We start from the raw sequence: 18,548 nt of genomic DNA on the forward strand, positions 1-18,548 counted from the left end.
TCACCGGATTGAGTTGAAGGAATTTGGCCGGTGTTAAGATTAACCGGTTATCGGCCGTGTACCAATTTCGACTGAACCGATATCAATCGTAACCGATTTATATGCTTATCGGTTCGGTTTGGTCCGGTTAGAAATTTCATATTGGTTAACCGTTTATTCGATATAAATCGTTAAGTAGGGATGTCAAAACGATGTAGTTTTAGGATTATATATATACCTATGTAACCATATCCTAATTTCGGATTGGGTAGGTTTGACTTTTTTTTTTAAGTGATTGCATTGGATGAGATTTTTTTTGCCTTTGGTGAAAGCATTTTTTATTAACTAATTTTGTTAGTCTAATTAGCATTCATTATGTTAATTAGTCCATTTGCTTTGGAAAAATGTATTTTATAATATATATAAAAAAAAAAAAAAAGTTGAAGTGGATCAATATAAAAAAAGCTTCAATTTTTAGCCCAAAAAACAAATATTTGGGTCCCAACAAAAAGTATTTGGTGCCTAAAACAACTCATTTTTAATAAATTATTTTAGCCCAACAAAAAGTATTTGGGCTCTCAAAAGTAAAAAAAACTCATTTTTGGTTTTTAGCCCAACAAAATAAATCAATATAAAAGCTATCGGTTAAATCGGTTAACCGGTTTAACCGGACCGTTTAACCGTGTACCGTTTTAACCGAAATTATCGGTTAAAATTCTTATTGGTTCGGTATCGGTTAATAAACCGTTTAACCGAAAATTATCGGTTAATAACCGATAAGGTCCTTAACCGGACCGTTTTGACCGATACCCAGGCCTAGTCACTTTTATAGATTAAGTTGAAGGAAATTCCTCCAACCCAGTTTAGAGGAAAATTTTGTTCTTAAAAAAGATAAAATAAAATCATAAAAAATATAATTTAAAAGAAAAAGAAAAATTACAAAAAAAAAAAAGATAAAAAAAATTGCCCCCAATATTTTTTAGTGATTAAGTCACCCTTGAAACGGCCACCCCCAGAAAACCTTTGCCACCCCAAAAAGTGCTTGTGAGTGGATCGACCACCCTCAAAACTAATGGAGGTTGGCAGAGCCACCCCTAGACTCTTAGGGGTGGTCCAGCCACTACCCCTAAATATATGTTTTTTTAATTTTCTTGATTTTTTTTAAAAATTTAATGATTTTTATTAGTTGAATTGAAATTTTTTTAGTTTAGTTGAGTGTTAATGAGTAGAGATTTCCGGCTGCCAAAATTGTCAGACAAGCATTAGCCATTTTTCCTCTCCTTTTTTTTTTTTCATTGAAGAAGAAAGATGTTACAAGGGGAATCCAAATTTGAGGTATTAATTAGAACCAAATTTGAGGCATTAGCACCAAAATTGAGGTATTAGCACTAAATTTAGGATGATCAAATCCCTTTTGGGTGATACCATTCTTAAAGGGTTAACCTTCGACCCCTAGGTTTTAGTTTTGAATCCAAAAACAAGTTTTTGATGCATTAGAACCTAAAAAATTAGCTCATAGAAATTTAACTAACAAAAAAAAAATAACAATTTTTTTTTTTTTTTTTTAAATATTTGGCTGACGTCGTAGGCTGCCTCAATTCGGCAGCCGCATAGCATGACTTGAGTGTTAATAATGTCAAACCAACAAAAAAAAAAAAAAAAGTTGAGAAGAGTTGGGAAAACTTGTGTTCCCAAACAAGCGCGAAGTCGTCTACAACCTGTCAGAAGAAACATCTTATACATCTTGAACCCAAGCAGGCCACAAGGTGACCCATGAGTAACTTTGTAAATTTTTTTAAAAATAAGGGTATTTTTGGTATTTCAGTGTCTTCCATTAAGATTTTCTATTAAATCCTAATGGAAGATTGAAATTGTAAACTTTTTTTTTTTTTTTTTCGAAAAAAAAAAAAAAATTATCAAGGATATTTTGTTATTAGAGAGCATTATCAATTTTTTGGTATTTTGAAAGTACATTGTTTCACTTAAAAGTTTGGAGGACATTGTCAATTAGGTAATAGTTTAAGGAGGGCATTTAGGGGCAAAACCACAATTTTGAGATGAAGAGGGACAACAAAAAAAATGAAGATCTTTAAGAGTAAAAAAAGTTAATTTTTGGGGGTCGAACTCATAAAAAAATAAAAAAATAAAAAAAATAAATAAAACATAAAATTTATGACAAATTTTAAAATTTTAGAGTTTTTTTTTTAAAATTTTGGGGGACTTTTGTCCCTCCAAGCTCAAGGACAGCTCAACCACTGAGGACATTGCATGTAATGTGGGTTATACAGATCTAATCGTGGATTTGAAAAATAGATGAATGAGATATGAAGTAATATTAGGTCCATTTCCCTTTGAGAAATAATATTTTTCCATCTACATCTTGTTGTAATATATGTTACAAACATTTGTTTGAAAACATTTTATGATTTGATATTATGAGTTTTTATTCAGTTTTACGGTTTTGACCGTTGGAATTAATTGCCAAGCTTTTATGGAAATCATTTGAAGCATTAACAAATTTTTCCAGTTTTGATGTTATGACCATTTGGTCATTAACCCAATTATTTATTTTTTACCGTTTATGACCTTTGGAGTTATCAAGCTTTTATGGGATTTTGAGAACCAAGTTTTATAGTTGTAGTTTTTTTTTACCGTTATGACCGTTTGGTCATTAGAACTTCTTTATGATATTAAAAAGCTTTTTCAGCACTTATGTCTATATATAAGATCACCTTTTATGAGAAATATACGGTGTTGTAAAACACATTCAGAAAAATATATTTCAAGCTATAAAACTATATGTTATATGATCCCTTTATTTTTAAGTCCTCCATCTATTTTGATAAAAGGGTTGTTCTACTAGTCTTCGTTATTGGAAGTGCGTCCTTAACGAAGGTAGACGCTATAGTCTAATCCTGGGAGGTTGTGTGTCAAAAGATCCGATCGCACCGAGTTATACACTCCGGGAAGCACGAATCAACTTTTAAGGACAACGCTCTTGCGTGATTCTATAGCACATTGTGAGATCTTTCCATACTCTACTTTTCATCTCTTGTATTTTATTTATTTTATTGTTAATTTTTAGATTGTAATGATTTTATATCAATGAGAATTTGTGCACCATCCAAAATTATTTCCAACACATCTAGATCTGTAAGAGATCTAATAGTGACTTTAAAAAAGAGAATATGTGAGTCATACAAATATAATGATTAATTTAAAAAAAAAATATGAAAAAGATGAATGAGAAATTGAAGAATAACATGGCTCTTTTCCTTTTATTAATTTGTGTTTGGGTTTTTTTATAGTGTCATGTGAAGGAGTGAAAACGAGTTTGGGTTTTCCATTAAAGGAATGCTATACTTCCCAAAACATTTCTCCAAAATCTGCTCTCCAAATGATGTATCACAATCCAATGTTATATATTATTTTGAAAAATGTGTCACCATCTCATGGAATTGTGACACATCATTTATGAAGCAAAATTTGGAGAAAAGTTTTGGAAAGTGTAACATTTCTCTTTCCATTAAGGATTAAGTTTCGATTTCTCCCTCATTTCATGCACGGTAGCCATGGCGAAGCCAAGGGGAGGCCGTTGGTCGCCTCCGTCAGGGTCCGGGTCGGGATCGTCCTCTCGCTCCCACTCTAGCTCCGTCTCTCAGTTCGTCTCACATTTCAAATCTCTCACGAAGACTTCTACTCCTCTTTCTCTTTGTTGCGGAGCAATAGTTCTTGCAGCCCAAGCACCCCTCCATTTAGCCGCGGCTCCTATTCAAGTGTCGTATTTTATTCACATTGACAAACTCGACCGAATTGATTGTCTTCATGCATAAGGATACTAGATTACCTAGTATATTATTTAAAAATCATCACAAACCTCCCTTTTTATTTTCTATTGCAATTTATGGAATTGATTTTTTTTTTTTACTTTTCATATATATTGAAATAGAAATAGATAGATTAGAAACGACATCTCTTATCCCAATGACACCAAAAGAATATTAAATGAATGTAATTGGAACATGGAATATAATAAAATAGAGCCACTTTGAGGTTCTATATATAAAAGGAGGGAACTTCAAGCTCCTATTGGTCATGGGTTTAATATGAATGAAAGCTGCCTAAAAGAAATATTAAGTGGCTTTGGCAAAGTTGTTAGTATGGAGGTTCCAATTATGGATGATGCTGTGAGCTGTCAATCTTCCAAGAGGATATGCATATGTGGACTTCAAGAAAAAATTTCATGCTAAAAAGGCGGTGGCAAAATTGATGGGAATGTTATTCAAGCAACTTTCACACCACACATCATTATTATTTTGGGCTTTTATTTAGTTGCATTGTTGTTTTAGGATTCTTTCACTTAATCCTGAACTTTTTTTTTTTTAATCATCTCTTTGAACTTTAAAAACTATCAAGTTAGCAATGTAATTGATTTGTTCTAATTTTCTGTTAAATCCTAATAGATATATAATGCGAAAATACACATATTTAAAAATTGTTTTAAAAAATAATAATAACTGAAGAGAAAAAAATTTGATGTCGGGCCAACCCGGGTGACCCATGGGTTCCATTATTTTTTTAAAATATAGTATAAAACTTATAAAACCAATATTAATTTCTAAACTTTGACTCTTCTAGAACTAGAGTAACCCGTTTGAAAGAAATCCATTGGATTGGTATCCGTAATAATTAATAAATTTATGCTGCAGCACAACATCCTTATCTGACTAACACAGAATGAGACAAGTCTGACCATTATATATATATATAATAGCTGGCACCGATTAGGACATAAATTAGCATGCATGCAGCCATTATTTTAAGAACATCAAGAAGCATGGTGGGAGAGAGAGAAGAGATGACGTCCTTTTCAAGCATGGTTGATGGTTGGTTAATTTAAAGGGGTAATTATTTTTTTTCACCTACGCTTTTATCTGTATTACGACAAATAATATTTGATTTATGGGTAAATACCAATTTAATATCTTAATTATTATTTTGTTAGCTAAACTAATGCACTGCAAAGTGGTTTGACCACCCCTAGCCACTCCCAATGCCTTTGGGAGTGGTTTTGGCCACTTCTTTTTAGTCATTTGGGGTGATCGAACCACCCCAACGATCTTATAAGTGGTTTGGCCACCCCCAGACGGGCTGTAGGGGTGGCCGAAACCACTCCCATAGCAGTCCATTAATTTAGCTAATAGAATAATGACAGAGGTATGAAATTTGTATTTACTCATAAGTCAAGTACTCTTTGTGATACGAATTGAAACCTAAATGGAAAATAATAAAAAAAAAGTAAAAATCTAGATACTAAAAAGATAATTAACCCTAATTTATAGGGTCTTACTTTGTAGGTTCGCAGCATATACATGGAGCTATGTTTCCTCATATTTCTTTTAAAATACAAGTTGCTTACCAAATTTCACATTTTTTATAAAATTTTAACACAATTTCTAAGAAAAGACAAAAAAGGATGAGATAAGAGAGAAATATTTATGTTAAAAATATGAATAAAAAACTATAGAAAAGATAAAATGCTTACCACTATAGCATTGTCGATGCTTAGGGAAGTAATAAAACTTCTTGTAGTATACTTTTGTGATTATTTTAGAGAATTTTCTTACATATAAGAAAGAGAAGGACTATTGAGTATTGTTGCTAGTGTTTTTATATAACTAGAGAAGAAATTTCTACATTTTATATTCTTCCATATCACTTTGAAATATCATCCACGAAGGCGCGTTTAAACTTTAAACCTCGAGTGGTGGAGGTGGTTGTGATTTGGTAGTACTATTGCTCCAAATTAGAATATTAGCTGGAAATCCATGGGGCTTGCCTGGTGCCCACAGTCACAGAGGAAATCATTTTGCCCTTTCTTCTCAAAACTCACGTAAACGTGTATTTAGATAAATGGTTGGCCGTGTTTGGTAGTGCGATCTTTTATTCTCTTTCTTTCGATATAGCTGCCAACAAGACAACTGTGTACAGCTCATTAGCTGACCGGACCTTCCATGCCTTTCCTCCACTTTATTCTCTCTATAGTCACTTGTTCACTACTATAAATACCAAACAACTTCAAGCTTCACCACATCAATCTCTCCACTTCCAATCTCACCACTACTTTGATACCACTGCCCATGGCTTCTTCAAGTGCTCCATTTGTGTTTCTGGCTCTTACCCTTCTTAGTTCTTTCCTGGCTCTCACAGCTGCTAACTTCTACCAAGACTTTGACATCACGTGGGGAGATGGCAGAGGGAAGATGCTTAACAACGGCGACCTTCTTAGCCTCTCTCTAGACAAAGCCTCTGGCTCTGGATTCCAGTCCAAGAATGAGTTTCTTTTTGGAAAGATAGATATGCAGATCAAGCTTGTCTCTGGAAACTCTGCTGGCACCGTTACTGCTTATTATGTAAGTTGTTCTGCTATCCGTATATATTTTCCTCAAAACCATCATTTCAAATTTATGCTCCTTTGAATTAATGTTTGTGTTTACATACGTATAGTTATCCTCAAAAGGATCAGCATGGGACGAGATAGACTTCGAGTTCTTGGGGAATCTGAGTGGCGATCCTTACATTCTTCACACCAATGTCTTCAGCCAAGGCAAAGGCAACAGAGAGCAACAGTTCTATCTCTGGTTTGACCCAACTGCTGATTTTCACACATATTCCATCCTTTGGAATCCCCAGAGCATTATGTATGTTTGCCAACTCCTTCTAACCATGCATCTTTCTCTTTTATACATCTTTTGTGTTTTTGTTTTCTTATATATTTTTTCTGTTCATAATTCAGATTCTCTGTGGATGGAACTCCCATTAGAGAGTTCAAGAACTCAGAATCAATTGGCGTTGCATTCCCAAAGAACCAACCGATGAGGATATACTCCAGTCTCTGGAATGCCGATGATTGGGCGACAAGAGGTGGGCTTGTGAAGACAGACTGGAGCCAAGCACCCTTTACTGCTTCCTACAGAAACTTCAAAGCCGATGCTTGCATTTGGTCCTCTGGAGCATCTTCCTGCACTTCATCTTCTTCCACCACTACTAATTCCTGGCTTTCACAAGAGCTGGACACTGCAAATCAAGACAGGCTTAAATGGGTGCAAAAGAACTACATGATATATAATTACTGCACAGACGCAAAGAGATTTCCCCAGGGCCTCCCTCCAGAATGCAACACCTCCTAGAGAAACCATCAAATTCTTTTACTATTTGCATGATTAGTCTATTCATGTGATTTCTAGGATCCAATTCTTTTCATTCTTTTTTCTGTTTTTTTCATCGCAACAATGGCTAAAAAAAGTAATCATTTTGTTACATATCATGTAATCCATAAGGTTCTCTGTTATACAAGCGACCACTTTCTCCATTGAAATCCTCTGCTGTTAGTTAATTATTGGGAATTGTTCAAATAAATAAACTTGTATCCATTAAAAAACAATTAAATTCGCATAGACTATTTAATTGAAGAAGTGGCAAATTAATAGCTCTCAGAACATCACCACTGAGAAGTGATACGCTCATACGTGCGCATGCATCTGAGCCCATTTAATTGGCTATTCTGTCCTCTAATTATGTAGTTAGGGGCATAAAAAAAAAAAAAGGTGATTATTAATCACCCACCCAATCAGAATTCTTCGAAATTGCGTCAACTTGTGTCTTCCGCAAGATTTTGACCAACACTTGAAGTCCTATAAAATGTTGACGCTGCAAATCAACTCTAAAAACTCTTAATGGCGGGACCTCACCTTTTAAAAATTTGCAATTTCACCCATTATGTTAAAATTTAATTCTTTTTAATTCAATTCAAAATTGTTTTAATTCTTTTCAATTCAATTCAAAATTGTGAAAAAAAAATAATAAAAATTGAGATTATGTTTGAGTGGTTTAAAAAATATAAAATAAAATCATAAAAAATATAATTAAAATTTTTTTTTAAAAAAAAAATTACAAAAAAACAAAAAGATGAAAAATTGCCCCCAATATTTTTGAGTGATTTGGTCACCCTTGAAACGGCCACCCCCAGAAAACCACTCGGCCACCCCAAAAAGTGCTTGGGGGTGGATTGACTACTCTCAAAACTAATGGGGGTTGGTAGAGCCACCCCTAGACTCTTAGGGGTGGTCCAGCCACTACCCCTAAATATAAAAACTTCTTTATTTTTTAAAATTTTATTAAAGATTTTTATTAATTGAGTTGAAATTTTTTGAATTTAGTTGAGTTTTAATAGTGTCAAAAAAAAAAAAAAATAGTTGGAAACATTGGTGTTAATTCCCAAACAAGCCCGAAGTCTACAACCTATCAGAAGAAACATCTTATACATCTCGAACCCAAGTGGGCCACAAGGTGACCCACGGGTAACTTTGCAATTTTTTAAAAAATAAGGGTATTTTTGGTATTTCAGTATCTTCCATTAAGATTTTCTATTAAATCCTAATTGAAGATGTAAACTTTTTAATATATATATATATATATATCAAGGATATTTCATCATTAGAGAGCATTGTCAATTGAGTAATAGTTTAAGGAGGACATTTAGGGGCAAAACCACAATTTTGAGATGAAGAGTGACAACTTAAAAAATGAAGATCTTTAAGAGTAAAAAAGGGTTAATTTTTGTGGGTGGAACTCATTAAAAAAATAAATAAAATAAATAAAATTTATGAGAAATTTTAAAATTTTAGAGGTTTTTAAAAATTTTGGGAGACTTTTGTCCCTCCAAGCTCAGGGGCAGTTCCACCATGCATTGAGGACATTGTAATGTGGGTTATATCACTTATATGGATCCAATCGTGGATTTGAAAAATAGATGGATGAGAATGAAGTAATATTAGGTCCATTTTCCTTGGAGAAATAATATTTTGCCATCTACAACTATATATTTTTTTTCAAATTTACCATTAGACCGGTAGGAGATCTAATATTGACTTTAAAATAGAGAATATGAGAGTCATGCAAATATAATGATTATTTTTTTGAAAAAAATATGAAAAAGGTGATTGAGAAATTGAAGAATAGCTAGCATGACTCTTTCCCTTTAATTAATTTGTGTTTGGGTTTTTTTATAGTGTCGTGAAAATGAGTTTGGGTTTTCCACCAGAGGAATGCTACACTTCTCAAAAAATTTCCCCAAAATTTGCTCTCCAAATGATATATCACAATTCAATGTTATCTATTATTTTGAAAAATGTGTCACCATCGCATGAAATTGTGACACATCATTCGATGAGCAAAATTTGGAGAAAAGTTTTGAAAAGTGTAACATTTCGCTTTCCATTAAGGATTAAGTTTCGATTTCTCCCTCATTTTATGCGCCGTAGCCATGGCGAAGCCAAGGGGAGGCCGTTGGGGTCCGGGCCGGGCTCGTCCTCTCGCTCCCACTCTAGCTCTATCTCTTAGTTCCTCTCACATTTCAAATCTCCCCTAAAGACCTTCTTCTCCTCTTTCTCTTAGTTGGAGAGCGATAGTTCTCGCAGCCCAAGCACCCCTCCGTTTAGTTGCGGCTCCTATTCAAGTGTCGTATTTTATTCGCATTGACAAATTCGACTGAATTGATTATCTTCATGCATAAGGATACTAGATTACCTAGTATATAATATTTAAAAATCATCACAAACCTCCCTTTTTATTTTCTATTGCAATTTTTGGATTATTATATGATTATTATTTTTTAACTTTCCATATATATAGAAATAGAAATAAATAGACTAGAAACGACATGTCTTATCTTAATGACACCAAAACGATATTAAATGAATGGAATTAAGACATGGATGGAATATAATGAAATAGAACCGCTTTGAGATTCCCTATAAAATAATGTTGGGGTTATTCCACATCGATTGTGAAAGAGGCTGGTGGTCGGTTTATAAGTGTGAAGAAAAGCCTCACCTCTTGAGCTAGCTTTTGGGGTTGAGATAGGCTAAAGACCACCCAACACTAGTATCAACTTTTGGGGTTGAGATAGCTAGGCCCAAGACCACCCAACAAATAAGACATGAAACGAAACCACTATGAAAAAATTTGATGTCGGGCAACCCGGGTGACCCATCGGTTCCATTATTTTTTTAAAATTATTTAAAAATTAAATATTTTTTAAATATAGTATAAAACTTATAAAGCCAATACTAATTTCTAAACTTTGACTCTTCTAGAACTAGAGTAACCCGTTTGAAAGAAATCCATTGGATTGGTATCCGTAGTAATTAATAAATTTATGCTGCAGCACAACATCCTTATCTCACTAACACAGAATGAGACAAGTCTGACCATTTTATATATATATAATAGCTGGCACCGATTAGGACATAATTAGCATGCATGGCAGCCATTATTTTAAGAGCATCAAGAAGCATGAGTGGGAGCTAGAAAGAAGAGATGACGTCTTTTTCAAGCATGGTTGGTTAATTTATATGGTCTTACTTCGTACGTAGGTTCGCAGCGTATACATGCAGCTGTGTTTCCTCATATTTCTTATAAAATTCAAGTACCTTACCAAATCTCATTTTTTATAAAATTTTAACACAATCTCTAATAAAAGAAAAAAAAAAAGGAAAAAAAAAAAGAGAAAAAAAAGGACGAGATAAGAAAGACTATAGCATTGTCAATGCTTAGGGAAGCAATATGAGATATGTTGCAGTATACTTCTGTGATTTTTTTGGAGATTTTTCCTACATATAAGAAAGAGAAGGATTATTGAGTATATGTTGCTAGTGTTTTTATATAACTAGAGAAGAAATTTATACTTTCTATATTCTTAAACATTAATATGATATTGTTTAAGAATTCTGTAAGGTATTCTTCCATATCACTTTGAAGTATCATCCACGAAGGTGCGTTTAAACTTTAAACCTCGAGTGGTGGAGCCTGGAGGTGGTTGTGATTTGGTAGTACTATTGCTCCAAATTAGAATATTAGCTGGAAATCCATGGGGCTTGGCTGGTGCCCACAGAGGAAAGGGCGAGAGTGGGAAATCATTTTGCACCTTCTTCTCAAAACTCACGTAAACGTGTACCTAGATAAATGGTTGGTCGTGTTTGGTAGTGCGATCTTTTCTTCTCTTTTCTTTTTATATAGCTGCCAACAAGACAACTGTGTACAGCTCATCAGCTGACTGGACCTTCCCATGCCTTTCCTCCACTTTATTCTCTCTTCACTTGTTCACTACTATAAATACCAAACGACTTAAAGCTTCACCACATCAATCTCTCCACTTCCAAATCTCTTTCCTGCCCATGGCTTCTTCAAGTGCTCCATTTATGTATCTGGTTCTTACCCTTCTTAGCTCTTTCCTGGCTCTCACAGCTGCTAACTTGTCCCAAGATTTTGACATCACGTGGGGAGATGGCAGAGGGAAAATGGCCAACAACGGCGACCTTCTTAGCCTCTCTCTGGACAAAGCCTCTGGCTCTGGATTCCAGTCCAAGAATGAGTTTCTCTTTGGAAAGATAGATATGCAGCTCAAGCTTGTCTCCGGAAACTCTGCTGGCACCGTTACTGCCTACTATGTAAGTTCTCTTCTGCTAGCTCTTCGTACATGTTTTTCTTAAAACCAGCAATTCAAATTTATGTTAATCCTTTGAGTTTGAACTAATGTGTGTGTTAATTTATATACAGTTATCCTCAAAAGGATCAGCATGGGATGAGATAGACTTCGAGTTCTTGGGAAATCTGAGTGGCGATCCTTACATTCTTCACACCAATGTCTTCAGCCAAGGCAAAGGCAACAGAGAGCAACAGTTCTATCTCTGGTTTGACCCAACTGCAGATTTTCACACCTATTCCATCATTTGGAATCCTCAGCGCATTATGTATGTTTACCAACTCCTTCTATCCATGCATCTTTCTTTTTATAGATCTTTTCTGTTTTTGTTTTCTTATATATTTTTTCTGTTTATAATTCAGATTCTCTGTGGATGGAACTCCCATTAGAGAGTTCAAGAACTCAGAATCAATTGGCGTTGCATTCCCAAAGAACCAACCGATGAGGATATACTCCAGTCTCTGGAATGCCGATGACTGGGCGACAAGAGGTGGGCTTGTGAAGACAGACTGGAGCCAAGCACCCTTTACTGCTTCCTACAGAAACTTCAAAGCTGATGCTTGCATTTGGTCTTCTGGAGCATCTTCTTGCGCTTCATCTTCTTCAACCAATTCCTGGCTTTCACAAGAGCTGGACACTACAAATCAAGACAGGCTTAAATGGGTGCAAAAGAACTACATGATATATAATTACTGCACAGACGCAAAGAGGTTTCCCCAAGGCCTCCCTCCAGAGTGCAACTCCTCCTAGAGAAACCATTATGCATTCCTCAATTCTTTCATTCTTTTTCGTTTTCTTTTCATCATTACAATGGCAAAAAAATCATTTGTTCTGTACGATGTAATCCATAACGTTGATCTGAATATAAGCAACCACTTTCTCCATTGAATTCCTCTGCTTTTGGTTACTAAAAATTGTTAAAATAATAAGAATATGAAGAAAAAAAAAAAACCAACTGCAATTCTTATCTTACCCTTTATCATGGCCTTGCTCTTAATCAAGGCTTGAAATCCATATACATCTTCTAACACAGATACCACACTTGCCAAATGCCAAACGATGCTTATATATATAAACGAATCCAATCAAAAGAAGTACAAAAATTGCAGCCCCAATGGTGCTAAATCCAATAAAAACTGCCCCCACAAGAAGAGTAAAGCTCTTGCAACAATGAATGTTTATGTTATTAAACACTTTTGACATCTCTTTGATCTTCTTTGGCCATTTTGTAATGGACAGAAATTTCCTTCAAGCCTTTACGAAGAAAATATCATACAACTCATTTAAAATAGTGTTAAGTATTTATAAACATTTAAAAGACACATTAAATTCTTAACGTCATTAATAACAATTTACTAACTTAGATTAAATTTAATGTGCATTTTAAATATTTATAGACATGCACTTGACACTATTTTAAATGAGTTGAATGATATTTACTCCAAATAAGTTTGAAGGAAATTTCTGTCATTTTGTAATTACATATAAGAAGACAAATGCTAGGGGTACTAACTTTTTATTAACAGAAGCTTACTAAACTGATGTGTAGCTCATTCATTAATATTCGTTACATTTTTCTTAATTAATTGTTTTGTTTTTCTCCCAATGAATGAGGTACCACTACAAAAAAAAGGGAGTATTAAGAACGTGTATACTATTCATTAATATTTGCCATGTCACTAAATAGTGACGTGGCAGTTAATGACACGTTACTAAATATTCCACACGTCACCATTTGGTGACGTGTCATAAATAACACGTTACCAATTGGTAACATGCCATTATGAGACGTTACCAATTTGGTAACGTCTCAATGAGACACGTTACCAAATTGGTAACGTGTCATAATGGCACGTTACCAATTGGTAACGTGTCCAAATTAACCACACGTTACAATAGGGCATTGGGAACCTGGGACCAGCTGGTTTCCAATTTTTTTTTTTCCCCCTTTTCTTTCTTTCTTCCCTCCTATTTTTTTTCTACCTCCTCCGCACAGCCCTTCTCTTCTATCTTTTTTCTCTCTATCTTTTCCTTTCTCTTCTTCGAAGATGAGGGAATTTCCTCTCCGGCGCTAGCCTCTCACAGTACTCTCTCTCTCTCCGGCAACTCCTTCCGGCAGGTCCGGCCTTTCTCCGTCCATCTCCTCAGGTATATATATTCCTCATTATATATATAGCTTGTGTTTTGCATTAATATTTTGGGGTTTAATATATATAGCTTGTCTTTCTATTGTTAGAAAAAATAGCTAGGTTGAAACAAGCCAAAGAAGAGGCTGAAAAGGAGATAGCTGAATATCGGGCCTAAATGGAGCTCGAGTTCCAGAGGAAAGTTGCAAATGTTTGTATATGTTGTTGAAACTGATTCAAGGCATTCTGAGTTCTATACTATTATTTGATGGTTTATTAAATTTGATTCCATGATGTTATTTGAAAAAAAAAAAAATCAGATTCCATGATATCAACTGTGCTGGGTTTGGATTTTTGAAAATCAGATTCCATAATATTATTTGAAAAAAAAAAAAAAAAATTCCAAAAAAAAAATTTTCAAATTTTTGTCTGAAATTTTTTTTTTTAATAATTTTTTAAACTTTAGTAACGTATCAAGTTTGACACGTTACTAAAAGTTTAGTAACGTGTCAGAAACTGACACGTTACCATTGAGTAACGTGTCAGAAACTGACACATAAATTCCTAGTAGTTACGACCAATTTGGAAACGCCCCAGACACATTACCAATGACACGTTACTAACATTTAGTAACGCGTCAACAACCTTGACACGTCACTAACGGTCCGTTACCAAAAAATTGAATTTTCGTAGTGTACACATCAGTTTAGTAAGCATCTGTTAGTAAAAGAGATAATACCCCTACCATTTCTCAAGAATGATAGTATTTGACATTTTTGTTAGACCATAGTTTTAAACACTTCTTATTTACGAACCATGAGGGAACATGTTGCTAGTCATGTAGTGCTAAATAGAAGGGACTATGTCGTCTTTTTGATATATAGTAGTACCACCATGACACACATAAGTAAGTTGTTTAAATTAAAGTAAGTGATAGAATATACGAAAAATATATAATATTTTTTGTATATTTCATATTAAATTGATATCAAATATTCTATATTAAAGGTTGATTGTAATCAAATCAAGGGAATTTGATTACCATATTTGTATCTACTCATTACCCTATAAATAAGGATTTTTGTATTGTAGACATATCAAGTAAATGAGCACAATGTAGCCCTTAGGTCTATTTCGAGTGGTGGATATAGATATCTAATACCGAACTACCCGTAAATTCGTTGTGTGCTTCCTTTATATTGCTTTCGTTATTATTTCTGCATCATCATTATTTCAGTAGTAATGATGGATTATATTTTTTGCGCGACTAATGTTTACCTTATTTATGTTATAACTTATAAGGTTATTTAATACTAATGTTATTAAATTGTTGGTTGACTAAGATGAGTGATATTCCTTTTGAATGAACTCCCTACTTTGATGGGAAGTGGAGTTATGGGTCAATAAAGAAATTGGTCCTCTCTTATAAATATACACAATATTCATTAGTGTATCTTCAGATCGGTCAAGTGAGGTCCCTAAGGGGTGACTCAATCAATTAAGGACCATGGCTAATGAAGTGGAGGTCATTAATTCAAATTCCCCTTACCCCTTGTGTGAACATTTAAAAAAATAAAAAATAAAAACTAAAAAATAATGATTGTCAAGTGAGAGCAACTCTTTGATGTGTTTATCAAAATTTTAAGAACATTATTTGTTGCTATGGATTCTAGCATGTTGTTTTATCAGTTTACCGCGAAACACATGATAGTTAACATCATGGTATTTATTAAATGTTATAGATTTATTTTTACAGTCTGTAAAAGAGGAAGCCATGATGTTGGTCAAAGCAAGCTTTGATACCATATAAAGTGATGCACATTATGTGTTTGTAGAATTGTTTCCCTCTCTATTTTGATCAGGAGGATTTATCTTTATTTATATAGTAAACGTGGTACAAGAGTTAATATAAAATAAAGAGTAATGCTACCATTTCATTAGAAGTAGCATCCACGAAGTTGCTTGTCTATATTGTTAGATGTAGATGTAGATGGAGATGGAGAATCCAATAAGGGTAAACGTGTGAGATTTCACTTTTCAAGGTGATGGGTCTCGAGTCGTGGAGGTGGTTGTGGTTTGGAAGTATTGGTTGGAACCGGCATGCATTTGCACAAAGAAAGAGTATTAGTTGGAACTAATGCAGGGGCCAGGCGGTGGCGGTGGCTGGTGCCCACAAAGGAAAGAGTGAGAATAGATGGGCCAGTTGTGGGAGCAGAGCACCAATAATTCTGCACTTTCTTCTCAAAACTGATGTAAACGCGTATTAGATAACAAAAACAAACGATGTTGGTTTTGGTTGCGTTTGGTAATTGGTAGTGCGATCTTGACTGCTAAATTTTTCCAAGCTCTTCTTTAAATGGAACACCTGTAGACAGGTTGCCAACAACTGTCTTCAGCTTATTAGCTGACTGGACCTTCCCATGCATTTCCTTCACTTTATTCTCCCTTCACTTGTTCACTATAAATACCAAACAACTTCAAGCTTCACCACATCAATCACTCCACTCCCAATCTCACGACTAATTTGATACCACTGTCCATGGCTTCTTCAAGCGCTCCATTTATGTTTCTGGCTCTTACCCTTCTTAGCTCTTTCCTGGCTCTCACAGCTGCTAACTTCTACCAAGATTTTGACATCACGTGGGGAGATGGCCGAGGGAAGATGCTTAACAGCGGCGACCTTCTTAGCCTCTCTCTAGACAAAGCCTCTGGCTCTGGATTCCAGTCCAAGAATGAGTTTCTCTTTGGAAAGATAGATATGCAGCTCAAGCTTGTCTCCGGAAACTCTGCTGGCACCGTTACTGCCTACTATGTAAGCTCTCTTCTGCTAGCTCTTCGTATATGTTTTTCTTAAAACCATCCATTCAAATTTATGTTAATCCTTTGAGTTTGAACTAATGTGTGTGTTAATTTATATACAGTTATCCTCAAAAGGATCAGCATGGGACGAGATAGACTTCGAGTTCTTGGGGAATCTGAGTGGCGATCCTTACATTCTTCACACCAATGTCTTCAGCCAAGGCAAAGGCAACAGAGAGCAACAGTTCTATCTCTGGTTTGACCCAACTGCAGATTTTCACACATATTCCATTCTTTGGAATCCTCAACGCATTATGTATGTTTAATTACCAACTCCTATCCATGCATCTTTCTTTTTATACATCTTTTCTGTTTTTGTTTTCTTATATATTTTTTCTGTTTATAATTTTCAGATTCTCTGTGGATGGAACTCCCATTAGAGAGTTCAAGAACTCAGAATCGTTTGGCGTTGCATTCCCAAATAACCAACCAATGAGGATATACTCCAGTCTCTGGAATGCTGATGACTGGGCGACAAGAGGTGGGCTTGTGAAGACGGACTGGAGCCAAGCCCCCTTTACTGCTTCCTACAGAAACTTCAAAGCCGATGCTTGCATTTGGTCCTCTGGAGCATCTTCCTGCACTTCATCTTCTTCCACCACTACTAATTCCTGGCTTTCACAAGAGCTGGACACTGCAAATCAAGACCGGCTTAAATGGGTGCAAAAGAACTACATGATATATAATTACTGCACAGACGCAAAGAGGTTTCCCCAGGGCGTCCCTCCAGAATGCAACAATACCTCCTAGAGAAACGATTAAACATCCCTCAAATTCTTTTATTATTTGTACCATCACTTAAATTTCAGTCTTTTCATGTAATTTCTAGGATCCAATTCTTTCATTCTTTAATTTTTCTGCATCTTTTCATCATTAATTTGTTATATACCATGTAATCCATAACGTTGATCTGAATGCAAGCGACCACTTTCTCCACTATTGAATTTCAGTACCGCATAGATGCCGTAGTTAGTTCAAAACGGTACAATTTTGAACTACAAACAGTTTTGGGTAGTGCACCTGCAATAAAAACAGTACTACAGCATTAATAAAAAATTGAGCTCTTTTCCACGCCGTTACAGTGCAAACGTTAATGTCTTGTGTTATGTTTTTTTCGTCCAAAGGCTCTAAAACTGCTCCCAGGTCTTGTGTTTTTTGTTTTTTTAATATGCATATTCAAGGTGAATACAAGCAAAAGAATGGCATCGAGTTTACATTGCTCAGACTCGATCTCTATTTCCAGCTACCCAGCAAAATTACAATGATTTTACGTTTGATGTCTTTACAACTGTTTCTCTACAACAAAAATTATGATGATTTTATGTTTAGAGTTATGTGTGTATAGTTTGTGCCATAAAGAACATTGATAAAATGCAATTGCATTTTTTTTCTGTTAAAGTCAAAAACAGAGAGCAAAGTTTTATGGAGGCAGGTAGTAGTTGCCTCTTAGAGATCGAGTGAAAATAACAGAGCAAAGTTCTAGAGGAAGAAACAAAAAAAAAAAAAAAAAAATGAAAAAAAAGAATGGACGACTCTGAAAATTCCTAAAAAAAACTAACAGAGACCAAAGTGGCAAAAGTTCCAGTGAAAATATCAAACTTTTTGCACACATAAGAGGATTCTAAAGTTCTTAAAAAAAATAAAAAATAAAAAATAGAAAAAAATGAAAAAAGAAGGAGGAGTCTAAAACATGGTTTGCCTCTTGTGAGGATAAGCTTAAACATGGTTTTCCGTTTGTAACGGCGTGATTCCAAGTGTGCAGAAGAGCTCCAGGTGTGCAAAAGAGTTATATATTAATGCTGTAGTGCCGTTTTTACTGCAGGCGCACTACCCAAAACTACTGTAGTTCAAAACTGGACAAGGATCCTCTCCAGTTCAAAATGAACTGGAGAGGATCTAGTTCATGGCTAGGATCTATTTTTAGAGATCGTAAGGCTATCGACCTGCCACGTGGCACATTAAAAAAAAATTATTATTTTATTATTTTACTTTTAAAAATAAATAAAAAACAAAATAATAAAAAATTAAAAACAAATATA

At 34.7% G+C, this 18,548-nt stretch overlaps 3 protein-coding genes across 3 annotated transcripts; all 3 read left to right on the plus strand.

Annotated features, from left to right (window-relative positions):
• The first annotated feature begins 6,076 nt into the window (after positions 1-6,076).
• On the plus strand, positions 6,077-7,334 carry LOC132189178 (probable xyloglucan endotransglucosylase/hydrolase protein 23). The gene is made up of 3 exons (XM_059603770.1): positions 6,077-6,392; positions 6,487-6,680; positions 6,776-7,334. The coding sequence occupies exons 1-3, from the start codon at positions 6,120-6,122 to the stop codon at positions 7,167-7,169; spliced, it is 861 nt and encodes a 286-aa protein (XP_059459753.1). The 5' UTR covers positions 6,077-6,119; the 3' UTR covers positions 7,170-7,334.
• A 3,861-nt stretch (positions 7,335-11,195) lies between these two features.
• On the plus strand, positions 11,196-12,348 carry LOC132189336 (probable xyloglucan endotransglucosylase/hydrolase protein 23). The gene is made up of 3 exons (XM_059604039.1): positions 11,196-11,489; positions 11,599-11,792; positions 11,887-12,348. The coding sequence occupies exons 1-3, from the start codon at positions 11,217-11,219 to the stop codon at positions 12,272-12,274; spliced, it is 855 nt and encodes a 284-aa protein (XP_059460022.1). The 5' UTR covers positions 11,196-11,216; the 3' UTR covers positions 12,275-12,348.
• A 3,841-nt stretch (positions 12,349-16,189) lies between these two features.
• On the plus strand, positions 16,190-17,285 carry LOC132189177 (probable xyloglucan endotransglucosylase/hydrolase protein 23). Its single transcript, XM_059603769.1, has 3 exons — positions 16,190-16,462; positions 16,572-16,765; positions 16,863-17,285. Exons 1-3 carry the CDS (start codon positions 16,190-16,192, stop codon positions 17,257-17,259), a joined length of 864 nt encoding a protein of 287 aa, XP_059459752.1. The 3' UTR covers positions 17,260-17,285.
• The last annotated feature ends 1,263 nt before the right edge of the window (positions 17,286-18,548 follow it).

Source organism: Corylus avellana, chromosome ca8 (assembly GCF_901000735.1).
Source record: "Corylus avellana chromosome ca8, CavTom2PMs-1.0".
Lineage (NCBI taxonomy): Eukaryota > Viridiplantae > Streptophyta > Magnoliopsida > Fagales > Betulaceae > Corylus > Corylus avellana.

Bases quoted from the DNA above. Each gene is read 5' to 3' on its own strand.
- LOC132189178 (XM_059603770.1), top strand. From the start codon at position 6,120: ATGGCTTCTTCAAGTGCTCCATTTGTGTTTCTGGCTCTTACCCTTCTT. The intron at 6,393-6,486 runs GTAAGTTGTTCT...ACATACGTATAG, and splicing joins GCACCGTTACTGCTTATTAT to TTATCCTCAAAAGGATCAGC. The intron at 6,681-6,775 runs GTATGTTTGCCA...TTCATAATTCAG, and splicing joins TGGAATCCCCAGAGCATTAT to ATTCTCTGTGGATGGAACTC.
- LOC132189336 (XM_059604039.1), top strand. From the start codon at position 11,217: ATGGCTTCTTCAAGTGCTCCATTTATGTATCTGGTTCTTACCCTTCTT. The intron at 11,490-11,598 runs GTAAGTTCTCTT...ATTTATATACAG, and splicing joins GCACCGTTACTGCCTACTAT to TTATCCTCAAAAGGATCAGC. The intron at 11,793-11,886 runs GTATGTTTACCA...TTTATAATTCAG, and splicing joins TGGAATCCTCAGCGCATTAT to ATTCTCTGTGGATGGAACTC.
- LOC132189177 (XM_059603769.1), top strand. From the start codon at position 16,190: ATGGCTTCTTCAAGCGCTCCATTTATGTTTCTGGCTCTTACCCTTCTT. The intron at 16,463-16,571 runs GTAAGCTCTCTT...ATTTATATACAG, and splicing joins GCACCGTTACTGCCTACTAT to TTATCCTCAAAAGGATCAGC. The intron at 16,766-16,862 runs GTATGTTTAATT...TATAATTTTCAG, and splicing joins TGGAATCCTCAACGCATTAT to ATTCTCTGTGGATGGAACTC.